Source organism: Sceloporus occidentalis, unplaced genomic scaffold (genome assembly GCF_023333645.1).
Source record: "Sceloporus occidentalis isolate IW3139 unplaced genomic scaffold, rSceOcc1.0.p SCAF_10, whole genome shotgun sequence".
Taxonomy (NCBI): Eukaryota; Metazoa; Chordata; class Lepidosauria; order Squamata; family Phrynosomatidae; genus Sceloporus; species Sceloporus occidentalis.
In genome coordinates, this window is record NW_028316990.1 from 29,194,224 (window position 1) to 29,207,256 (window position 13,033).

At 42.7% G+C, this 13,033-nt stretch overlaps 1 protein-coding gene across 1 annotated transcript in view; it reads right to left on the bottom strand.

The window, feature by feature from the left end:
* Positions 1-1,405: 1,405 nt before the first annotated feature.
* LOC149306291 (netrin-3) overlaps positions 1,406-13,033 on the bottom strand; it is a 109,428-nt gene continuing 97,800 nt past the window's right edge. The window contains exons 6-7 of the mRNA XM_089476812.1: positions 9,807-9,881; positions 1,406-5,978 (exon numbers count right to left, since the gene is read on the bottom strand). Of these exons, the coding sequence (XP_089332938.1) occupies positions 5,650-5,978; positions 9,807-9,881 (404 nt within the window). The 3' untranslated portion in view covers positions 1,406-5,649. The remainder of the gene's footprint in view (positions 5,979-9,806; positions 9,882-13,033) is intronic.

The following is a 13,033-nucleotide window of genomic DNA, read 5'->3' on the forward strand; positions in this document are numbered from 1 at the left end:
CAACCCCTGGAGTCCTTTGTGACAACTCACATAATCGAATGGCTCAGTGAGAGAGGGAAAGAAAGATACAAGCCATGCTTTTCCCAGGGGAAGTTTTGGCAGGCCAATGCGGTCCATGCTGCAGCCTCACAGTGTCATATTCAGAGAGTACAGCATCAATATAGTGGATCTGCCTGGCAAGTCATCTGGATACACAACAACGTAGCGGTCGGACTTTGCTGAATCGGCAGCTGGATGGCCTTCGAATTGGCTGTGAAAAGGAATCGGCCTTGGTCCTGAGCCAAAGTACTCATCATCTCATTGTGCGCTTGCAATGCTCCAACACCATGAAATCATCCTTCCTTACACTAAACAGATGGCAGGAAAACCTTGCATACATCCAAACCTCTTTCAGGGACTTCAGCACTTCAGGAACATAAAAACGCCATCATTGCTAACCCAAAGAATTTAAAACCCTTATAAGACTATATAGTCTAAGGGTTTTAAAATCTAAGCAACAAGATGGGATTAGAAAGGCATTGCTTGTAAATGAAACGCTAACACTAACTTAGATGTTACGAGACCTCAGAGTTCAGATTTCATAGTTTTCTCATCCACTTAAGCAAAGCCCTCAATGGCTTCAGAATACCTGATCAAGTGACAAACCAAAGACAGTCACAAGTGCCATAAGAAGGCACTTAAGACAGATCTCTTCCGGCAGGCCTATCCACCTGACCTTTTATAAGAGATATTAAGAAAAGACTCCACTTCTCATTATAAGCGTATGAATTTCAGATGATAAACTAGCTATTTTATTGAATTGATAGTAATGTCATTATTTTATTGACTGTATTTTTATATGGTATTGTATTTTTATTGATGTAATCCCGCCTCGAGCCGCAGGAAGAGGTGGGAAATATAAATTATCATTATCATTATCATTATTATTATTACTCTTCAAGCAAGCCTTTCCATGCCATGTGAGCAGATGTACTAATAGTAGGCATGGTTTCTCTCCTACCACTGAGTTCATTAAGTGGAGCCTATCCCTGCATCCCAAACTCAGTTGTCAGCAAACAAAGCAAGCTGAGGGCAACTGGGGAAAGTGGGAAGAGAAAGAAATTGGGACATTTCAAAACCTGGTGAAAAAACTGGGATGACAGAAGACCAATAGGGACCATCCCTACACAGTTGGGTCTGTTGGAGGCGATGCAATCCACATTTGGAGAAATGTGTATCTAGAAAGTCCACTTGCCAGTTCATTTTCCAGTGTTTCTGTAAAACACACAAAGCTCAAGATCTAACAGCATCCAGTTCTGGATGTCACACCACAATAACACCCCAAACCCCTTCCTTCTGCTGGGTCACACAACCCCAGGCATAGACATATACAAGAGTCTCACCACATTTTAGAGACTAACCGATTTATTGTGGCATTGTATTTAAGGATTAGAGTCCAACTGCATCAGATGGCAAATACAGGCTCATGCGTAATACACACAGAGAGAAAAACTCTTGTTGGCTGTGGAGACCAAAGACCCTGAAATGCATAGTCTATAACCATTTAATCCCACAGTTTACACTTCATTTTCTCGGAACCCACGAAAGAGCTGAGCAAAAGTTGCATGCTTCCACTTGACTCTCGCATTCATTTTCAGGTAGTGGAACTGAAGAAAGGGCATTTTGCTTGCCATCACGACAGAGTCCCAAAGGGGCACAAACTGAGAGGGGGAGGAGTTGCCAGCAGTGCTTATGTCGGTGACTTGCAGCCACTATATTCCCCTCTTCAACTGACCATTTTGAGTGATGAGACATCATGATGTGGCATTATTCTTGCTCAAGCATTTGAATAGTGAGTATCAAAACATGCAGCCAAGATGGGCAGGGTTGCCCATATGATTAGGTGGAGTGAAGCATCAGGTTTTGGTGACAGATGACATGCGCACCAGAAGCCATGCACCATTCTTCTTGAACATTAGCCTGTTCTGTGCTTCTGCCCTAGTCTGCTGTCCTCACAGGGGATGATGTTGCCCTACCAGCAATACTGAGACACAGTTCCTTTATGGAGGAGGGAAACATAGTGTCTTTTGCTTCAGCCAGAAGAATGTCTGGGATCCAGTACCAACATGCCATTTCCCTCACCCTGGGCACACTCCCTCAGACTCCCAACTTTACTATCTTGAGCCATGATGTCTCAAGGTGGCCTTCACTTGTATTCACTTGAATGATAAGGCAGGTTATTGATCAGTTTACACCAACTTCTAATCATATCCAAGCGAATATGAGCAGAAGTCCCTTCAGGTGATCCTTATCATTAGACAACAGTTTCTGGGAAGTGGCACCAAAGACTTAGAGGAAAGAGCAGAGAGCCATGTGGCCTGGTCTGCATCCCTTAAGCTGCTGCCTTCAGGTACAGGAAGCTGCCCTGTCAACTGTGCGGAGGAACGGTACGACTATAAGCCATTTGACTTTGATATCTGATATGGTTTGGTTGCAGGACCCCCTGTGGATGCCAACACCCAAGGATGCACAAGTCCCATTATAGCAGGGGTTCCCAACCTGGGATGAGAGACAGAATCTCAGGGAGTGGAACAAAGGTTTGTATCCTTGAGTGATGAGTGACTCAATTTTTGTTTCGGGATAAATTAGAATTTAATTTGCTCAATTTAGGTTTGCATTTTATGCACCAAGTTAAAAGTTTATTTTACTAAAGTTCAGCCTGTCCACCCGCAGTATTGTATGTGGTTCAATTAGTGGCTCGAAAAATTAGAAATCAGACTTATTCCTCTTCAGATGTGCTATTACTTTTGTAGGTGACATGAGCATGAATCAAACAGGGGAATGGGAACCACATGGAGCAGAGTAAAATGGCATCCCTTATATACAATGAGAAAAGCAAGATTTCAAAGACATAGCCATATTAGTCTGGAAAATCGGTATGCAAAAGGATCTTTGCCCAAGGAAAATCAAGGTTTGTCTTTTGGGTTTTTTTTTTTTTTTTGTGAATATTTTTGAACTGTGGTTGGTTGAATCTGTGGATGCAGAATCCATGGATACAGAGGGCTGACTATGGTACTTATAAGGGGAGAGATCTTGTTCTTTGCCTCTGGCAGCAGGAGGTCTTGTGCCAGCACTGTAGGCTGGGCATATGGGTATCAGTGGCTGGTCAATGTGCCTGTCTCCAAGCGTCTTTGGGCACAAGCCTGAAGACAGCTAATATTCTAAGGGGAATTTGCAATGGTGGAAACTGAGCATTCCCTAAATGGCAGAAGAAGTGGTACCAAAACTGGAAGAAGCACCAACATGGCAAAAGGGGGGACATGATGAAGTATGGTGATCTAATGGAGTGTGGTATATTTTCCAGAGTCGTCTCTGGAAAAATGAAGCTGAGATTTCTCCGGAGAGAACTTTGATATCAGTCTTAATGAACTGAAGGGCTGGAAAATGTCATTGACCAACAAGTTAGATAGATCAGTTCCAAGCTTGTTAATCATTTCTAAAGATGCCTCCAACTAATTCAACCATTTAAAAAATGCAAGTGCAGTCAGCTCTCCTTATCCACAGATTCTTTATTCACAGATTCAAGCACGCATGGCTTGAAAATGTTCAAAAATATATGAGTTCCAAAAAGCAAAGTTTGATTTTGCCATTATATATAAGGGACATTATTTCACTATGACATTGTATATAATGGGGTTTGAGCATCCATGGATTTTGGTATCCATGGGGGGTCCTGGAACCTAACCCAAACAGGTAACCAAGTCCCACTGTACTTCTTTTAAAAAGGCTGCAGTTGGAAAATGCTATTTGAAAAGAAGCAATTTCCCCCCTCATGCAAGAAAGAACTAGGGAGGAATCGTCTAAAAGGAGGTTATGACCCATCTGCTTATGATCTACAAAGGAAGGAAATGCCCCTTGGAATAAGTGTTTTTGTCACATGCAAAGCAACCGAGTGATTAAAACTCTATGATGAATTGATCAAGGTGTCTTTCTTCAGTTTTTAAAATTTACTTTGCTTCCTGCCTTCAAGAAAAAAGGGCAATTTGTTAAAAAAAAAAGTTAAATTATTTTCTGCCCTGTTTGGACATGGCAGACGTTTCCTCCTCTCCCCCAAAGCCCTGGAACAAAGCTGCATCCGGCGCATTTTGGAGGATGCAAAATGGCTGCCAGGCCGCCAATATTAAGAATTTTGTTGTTCCCATTTAAGGTGCTCATGCAACAAGAAAGGGAAGCCATCACTGCCCCAGAAACAGTTGGAGAATTTATATCTCGATGAAATCCTCAAACACACTCCTTGCACTGCATTTATTTCATAAGAATAAAGTGGAGGGTTGTGGGTGGGATTGCCAATTGAAGGGTCACATATCTGAACATATTTCTCTTGTGTCTGATTATTATTCAGTTGTGTAGGATCTACGTACTTTGCCTCTTCTCTGCTTGCTTTTATTACAACCATCACTGCTGGATTCTGGTGCAGGAAAAAAAAAGCAGTTGGAATTAAAGAATTTGGAGCCCAGAATTTTGTTTCGAATGCCGGGACTGAATGCAGCCCACATTCCTTCTATCCCAAAATCCACACTTGGTTACACTAAAATCTTCTTCATTTCAGCAGTATAATTTAAAGTCAGGAAGAAACTCTATTAGAACATGGCCACATAGCCTGAAAAACCCACAAAAAACTATGGATGCCGGCCATGAAAGCCTTCGACTTCACAATTTAAAGTGTGTTGTTGATATTGTTATATAGTCTGGAGTAAGAAATCCTGGTTGGATCTACTGCAGATCACCTAAAGATACAAAAATAGAGCCTGAACTATCTTCTGCCCACCCTGCTGCAATTGACTTTACATAGGGAACCCTCTGGACAGGGCTTGGACCGCAAATGTCTATGGGAGCATCTCCATTGCAGAAACAATGCAATTTGACACTACTTTAAATGCTATAGTGCCCTCCTATGGAATCCTGGGGTTTGTGGTTTGACAAAGTCTTTAACCTTCTCTGCCAAAGAGTGCTGGTGCCTCACCAAATACAAATCCCAAGATTGTGTAGCATGGAGCCATGGCAGTTAAGGTGGTGTCAAACTGCATTATTTCTACAGCATAGATGCACCCAAGAATTCCTTGCTGGCATGGCTATTTGGAGATGTAATTCAAAGAAGTAACCTTTCCAAGCTCTGACTTTTGGAATTCTGGGAGATACAGTTGAAAAATAAGTTTGCCAAACTCTCCCTATGGAATTTGGCAGAAAGAAAGAAAGAAAGAAAGAAAGAAAGAAAGAAAGATTAAAACAAGATGAAACCCCAAGATGGGAAAATCAATCCTGCCCAGAGAAGGTCTGGGAAGTCTTCTTCCAAGCATCTTCAATTAACTGGCCCTATCTGATGTTTCCTTCACTTTGCTCCTTGTTAAAGGTTTGTCATTATAGTGTTACTCTTTAATAAACACTTAAAAAAAAAAGAACCCATGCTCTCATGCACACATTCACCCAGCCCACGCGCACATACAAAGGAATCCTTGCCAAAATATACACTATACACAGGTGAGTCCATCCGTTCACATAACCTGTATATGTACAGAGTCTCTTGGAACAGTCTGTTGAGTAGAGTGCACAGGGAGCCAATGGGCCAAGAGAGACGGGAGGCAATGGTGAACGGACGTGAGCCCAAGCCAATCACGGTTTCAAGCATTTCCCCTTTTTCTCCCGCCTCTGCAGTTTCCGAAGGCGCCGAGTCCAAGCATCCCGCCATTGGATGACCAAGCTGTTCTTGTCGGCCATTAGTCCCGGTCGATCAGTGGGATTTTCACTAATGCCCATGACCAAGTATTTCCTACTGATCTGGATCTTGGGGCACTTGCAAGCCAAGTCTTTCATGTGGATCCACAAGAAGTTGTCGCCTCGTTTCACTCGCTCATCCCGGACCTTGTAGACTGAAAGGATGTTGACGGTGAATTTGGCCCAACTGCCCACTGTCTCCATGTCTAAGACATTGACTTGGACAACTAAAGAGAGAGGGTGAGAAAACAGAAAGGAAGGTCACTGTAAGAAAAAGAAGAATTTGTGTCTTCCTGCATGGCAGGGAGTTGGATTTGATGGCCCTTGAGGTCTCTTCCAACTCTATGATTCTAAGAAGGTGTGGAAATACCCTAAAGAGAGATTACATCCCCAGCCAAAAGTGTTTTGAGAGCCTTCTTCTTATGCTGGTAATTAGAGTTCTATAAGTTAAAACCATGTGATTCTCAAACTTTGGTCCTCCCGATGTTTTAGACTTCAGCTTCCAAAATTCCTAAATGTTGGCCAAGTTGGGGCTTCCAAAACACCTAGAGGATTAAAGTTTGGGAATCGTTGGCGTAATGGTTTCGGCACTAGGACCCCAGGAGACCATGATTTGGATCCCTGCTCAATCTTGGTAACCCTGGGCAAGCTGAAGTCTCATCTGCAGAATAAGGCAATGTCCCTCAACACATATTCTTTTGCCTCTATTTTCAGCCTCACCCATGAATTTTCACTCACCCCCATTGCTTTCTTTGGAGTGGCAGAGGGCACATGAGAGGGCCATCTCTCTTTTCCCACCACCTTTTATTTTGCTCAGCTGTGGCAGAAAACTGGGCACGCCAGGATCAGTGCTGCTCTCAGTCAGGGTGACCAATGTCATAATCCCAAAGCGGGAAAAGGCATCGCACAATGTAGGAGATTCAAGAAAAATGTAGGCCATGACAAAATAAAAGCGGAAAACACTAATAGAAATGTAAATCCATGCTTCTTAGTCATGCTCAAAATGGAGGCTATTTTGAAATTCCTCCTGGACAGACAGCTGAAATGTAGAACATGTCCTGAAAAAAGGAGGACCCATCTGGCCACATTGCTTTCAGTGCAATGGGTAGACAAAGAGCACTGGGAAAAAATGCTTGGCTAATGCAGGCTCTCTGCCGAAGTCTGTACTCCAAGCAAAGGAAATTTCAGAATGGTAAATCATTTACTGTTATCTCCACTATTTCTCTGCCCGACAGCTGTTTCGTTTTTGCTGCATAATGACTTTCTCATTTTATATATATAAAATTATGGTTTTTATATATTTTCTTTATACTGAACCTTTGCAAAATCTGATGGAGGGAAAGGCAGGCTATGAAACTGTAAGGGAAATAAATGAATGCTATCTGATGGCAACAATCTGGAAGGGTAATTGGGCCTCTGCAGAAGAGGTCTTTTTTATCCTTCTCCTTTCAACTCTGCCACTGCCACCCCTTCTCACAGCCATCTGACAACTATTTCTACTCCCATTCCGTTCCACCTTGCCAAAAACATCTTTTCTGCTGGAGCCAAGGAGTTCCTGGGGAAGATCAATCCTCCCTCCGCTCCAAAGAGTGAATGCGCTTGTGTCAGGGTGATTAACAACACTGCAGTCAGGATGTCCTGAGCCCAAACTTCACACACACACACACACCCCATCCCATTCAAGTCTGCACACCTTGCAACACCAGCGGATAGAGAAAATGTCCCTTTTAACATATCTGGCAGACAGGGAAGGTCTCTTAGTGGGGGTGAGAAAGCGAGAAGGCACACAGTGTTGTCTGAGGTTTGGGGTACGTGAATTTTGAACTGGGGCATGAAATGAGATGTGTGTTGTGGGAAGGAGAGAGGGCAAGGGGGGCACTTGTGTGTGGCATAACTGGCATGGAGACTGTGGGGAAAACATCTTTACTTAATTTAGGGCAATCCAGATTTTTCGTGTGTATGTCACTTAGCGCTGCTCACTTGTTCTGCACGTTCGTCTTTCGAATCTGCCCAGGAGGAATCATGAGCTAACATGTTGTAGTGGTTTGAGCATTGGACTATGACTCTGGAGACCAGGTTTGAATCCCGGCTCAGCCATGGGAACCCACTGGGCGACCTTGGGGAAGTCACACTCTCTCAGCCTTAGAGAATGGCAATGGCAAACCCCTTCTGAACAAATCTGGCCAAGAAAGCCCCATGACAGAGTCACCTTAGGGCTGCCATAAGTCAGAAATCACTCAAAGACACACAGCAACAACAACAGCAGCACGAATCAGTAACAGTGGAAAATACCTTAGCATAAAGCTTACTGCTTGCTTGGCATACATACAGAGTGTCCTCCTTTCACCACTAAGGCCATGTCCACATGGGCCAGAATATTCCAGGAGCAGTAGTCCCACTATCCCATTACTATGTGAAGCAAGAACAAATCAGGGTAGAGGTTGTGCTTGCTTTCTTTGCCTTGTAACTAAAATAGACAGATAGCCGTTCCATGTTCATCTCTGCTTCTACTTTCCCCTCTGCTGTTTCTGCTGTGTTATGTTTTTTATTGTAAGGTCCTAGGGGCAGGCAGCAGTCCTGCACTTTGTGAAGTGCCATGAATATCTATGGCGGTCTGTAATACATAATAATTACGACTCGATTTCTGCAATACGCTCTACATGGGGCTACCTTTGTGCTTAACCCCAGAAACTTCAATTAGTACAGAATAGGGCAGCCAGGTTGGTTACCGGAAAACCAAGGAGTGACCACATAACACCGATCTTGAAATCACTCCACTGGCTGCCTATTGGTTTCCAAACACAATACAATGTGTTGGTTTTGACCTTTAAAGTCCTACATGTCTTGGGCCCAACCTATATATGGGATTGCCTTCTTCTGTATAATCCGCCTTGGGAGGAATCTATTGCAGCCATTAAAGACCAAACTGACTGTTTCTTCCCAGAGGTCCTTTTCTTCGGCTGCTCCCAGATTGTGGAATGGCCTGCCGGAAGAGATCCATCACATTACCGGCTTAGATAGCTTTTAAAAAGCCGTCAAGATGGATCTCCTCCGGCAGGCCTTTCCCGAATCGAAAAATCCCAGCCATAAAAAAATGGAGCTCTCTTATGTTGTGTCTGGGGAACTGTGGGAACTAGTCATCCAGCGAACAGGTAAACCAGCAGTTCCCCTTTGGCTGGAAATTAATCTGAGCCAGAGAACAGTTCACACACTTCATCATACTTGCCTCTTCTTTAAGATCAACATATTGAATGTTCAAAGCTTATCTCTTTTTCCAGTACCTCTAGTGAAAATCCTTCATAAGGCAAGAAATGATGAGTAGATTTTGAGAGCCCAGTAACACCAACACAGAGGTTTGGTTAATAACTTGTTTACGACACACAAACAGAGGACAAATAAAATCTATGGGAAGATTTGTTGTAGTGGAGACAGGGCTCACAGCATCAAAGAGCTGGAAGAATCTTAAAATCCACTAGAAAAGACTTAGGCTGCATCCTGCACTGCAGAAATTATCCAGTTTAACACCACTTTAACTGCCAGGGCTGAATGCTATGGAATCCTGGGATTGTGCAGTTTGTTGTGGTGCCAGAGATCTTTGACAGAGAAGGCTAAGCAGGTCACAAAACTACAGATCCAAGAATTCCATAACACTGAACTATAGCAGTTAAAGCAAGGTCAAATGACTTTTGCAGTGCAGATGCAGCCTAAGTCTGGTGATGATTAAGCTATTCCTGATCAGCTCTTGCATTTCAGATTTTGTTGTTTGCTGTTGTGTGCCTTCAAGTCATTACTTATGGTGCCCATAAGGTGAACAGGGTTTTCTGGGGCTCAGAGTGTGCAATTCGCCCAAAGTCGGGGGAATCAAACCCTGATCTCCAGAGTTGTAGTCCAACACTCAAATCACTACACCATACTGGCTCATTTTAGACTTTACCATTACACAACATATGAGTAACAGGGCTCTTGCTGGTCTACCAGAGAGTAGAACTGGAAGGGAGAAGAGTTAAACCCTGACTACTGATCTTTCCCTTTGAGGCAAGGGAGCCACTTCTTACCATAGTCTTTCTTGCAGTACTTTTTCATATTGATTTTGTAGTTGCCCTTGGCTGGCTTGCAGTAGGAATCACAGTCTGTAGAGTACAAAAGAAATGAAATTAGATGAAAAATACAAAGCTAATAGAGTAATAGCAACACCACCAACACCACCTTGTTCGTCGGTAGGAGAATGCAAGAAGGATGACCAAACCTATTAAGTTTCTCTCCATTTTTCATTTTTTAAAGACTCCTTTGCTCAATTTCATTTCCATTTCAGTTTGCAACTTTAAAAAAAAAACTCCATGCAAAACTTTATATAGATCATATGCATGTTTGTCTTAATTCTCTTTTTAAAAAGAGGGTTTAACTGCTTGTTATGGCACCAGAGCTCTCTGAGAAGGCTAAATATCTTCAAAACTGCATATCTCAGAAGTCTATAGCACTGAGCTACGGCAGTTAAAGTTGTGTCAAACTCCATTATTTCGGCAGTGCAGATTCAGCCACACATAAAACAAGTTTTTGTTTTTGGAGTATTTTGATTTTTGGAATTCCAGAGAAGGGAGACTCAACCTCTGTCACTTTCCCCACTATTAGGCTCCCAGGATAGCAATAAATTCATTACTGGGGATAATAATAATAATAATAATAATAATAATAATAATAATAATGCACAGATATAGGATGGGAGAAACCTGGCTGACTGAAACTACGTGTGAAAGGGACGTAGGAGTCCAAGTAGACCACAAGTTGAACATGAGTCAACAGTGCGATGCAGCAGCTAACAAGGTCAATGCGATTTTAGGCTGCATCAATAGAAATATAGTGTCTAGATCAAGGGAAGTAATAGTGCCACTCTATTCTGCTTTGGTCAGGCCCCACCTGGAATATTATGTCCAGGTGGAGGATGTTGAGAAGGACGTTGAAAAACTGGAGCATGTCCAAAGGAGAGCAACTAAAATGGTGAAGGGTCTGGAAACCATGAAGCCCCTATGAGGAGAGACTTAGGGAGCTAGGGATGTTTAACCTGGAGAAGAGAAGGTTAAGAGGTGATATGAGAGCCCTGTTTAAATACTCGAAAGGATGTCATATTGAGGAGGGATCAAGCTTGTTTTCTGCTGCTCCAGAGACTAGAACAGAGAACAATGGATGTGTTTTCTTTTATGATTGTAGTTTATTAATGCTATAAAGACAATTGTATTTTACTTTGCCATATAGTTCTTTATTGGCATGCACAGTACTCTCATTTTGTTATGGCTGAAGCAATAAAAATCTTTGTCTGGCTTGACTGATATATGTTAACTCCTGTTCTGTCCCAAGTGCAAGGTGCATGCCAAAGACATATTGACTCTTCTTCAAAGACAAATCCATTAAGATTCTTCCTGAACTGTCAGATCATAACAAATGGAGCAGAGTATAGAACACATTATCTCTTTCTGAATAATGGCCTTGTCAATAGAGAGATCGGTTGGAGTTGCTTGCTTGAAGTTGATATAATCCCCAAAGTGGGACTGTACAAAGACACAGTCCAAAGACACTACAATTTCGGCTCAAGAAGGGAGAGCAGACAAAGACTAAGGGGTGTCCTAAAGTTTAGTCTTCTTGAAGGTGAGTCACATTCCTCCAGCACTTCATGGATAAATACAGGAACATTCATGTGGATGAGAAGGTAAGGGAAAAGAAGCACCATCTGGCAGTAGTTCAGTAGACAGTAGGTAGGTTAGACAATGAAGTGGCTGCCTCAGGCATCAAAGTGTTACTTATTTGATTTATTATTAATATTGCAATTTAGTCAGAATGACTGGGAATAGGAATTTGTCTGATTGTCAACCTGAGGATAATGGAGCAGAGGACAGAATAGGAGAATTTCAGCACAGAATAAGGAAAGAGATAGTACAGGAATACCTGGCTAATCTAAACGAATCTAAGTCTCCAGGACCAGATGAACTACACCCAAGGGTATTAAAAGAGCTGGCAAATGTAATATCAGAGCCATTGGCAATAATCTTTGAGAACTCCTGGAAAACAGGAGAGATCCCAGCAGACTGGAGGAGGGCAAACGTTGTTCCCATCTTCAAAAAGGGGAAAAAAGAGGATCCCAACCATTATCGTCCAGTTAGTCTGACATCAATACCAGGAAAGATTCTAGAGCAGATCATTAAACAGAGAGTCTGTGAACATCTAGAAGGCAATGCCATAATCACAAAGAGTCAACATGGGTTTCAGAGAAAGAAGTCATGCCAGACAAACCTGATCTCTTTCTTTGATAAAATTACCAGCTTGGAAGATGAAGGGAATGCTATGGATATAGTTTATCTTGATTTCAGTAAGGCCTTTGACAGGGTTCCCCATGACATTCTTGCAAACAAGCTAGTGAAATGTGGGCTAGACAAAGTAACTGTTACATGGATTTGTCATTGGTTGACTGACTAAAGCCAAAGGGTGCTCAACAATGGCTCCTTTTCATCCTGGAGAGAAGTGACCAGTTGGGTCCCACATGGGTCTGTCCTGGGCCCAGTGCTATTCAACAGTGACCGAGAAAAGACAGATTTTATCGCACAGCAAATCATCTTCAAAATGGCCCCATTCTGTCCCCTGGAGCCAAGCAGTCCCCATTCAGTGTTGAGGCGCATTAAATTTTCGGGTCAGAAGACTTTCAGCCAAGCAAAATGATGTGCCTCAGCACTGAATGGGGACGGCTTGGCACCGGGGAATGGAACAGGGCCATTTTGAGGATGATTTGCTGTGCAATAAAATCAATTTTTCTTGGTTGTGCGCGGCCCCGAGCGTCCCCTTTCAGTGCCCATACCGGGGGGGAAATGTGTGCGATAAGTTTCGATGTCATAACTGATATCATGATGGCAGATACATCTAATATGCAACATATTGCACTGTCAAACAGCTCTTAGGAAGATCTTCTTAATGTTGAAGTGGGATTTCTTTTCCTGTAGCTTGAATCCATTGCTCCTAGTCTCTGGAACAGCAGAAAACAAGCTTGCTCCCTCCTCAATATGACATCCCTTCAAATATTTAAACATGGCTATCATGCCAACTCTTAACTTTCTCTTCTCCAGACTAAACATACCCAACTACCTAAATCTCTCTTCACAGGGCATGGTTTCCAAACCCTTCACCAGCTCCAGCTTGTCAACATCGGAAATTATCAAGCAGGGGGAAAAGGGGGAAGAAAAAGCATAATCCCGGCTAAATCACACAATTGCATGGAAGATTTTCAGACGACATCACACTC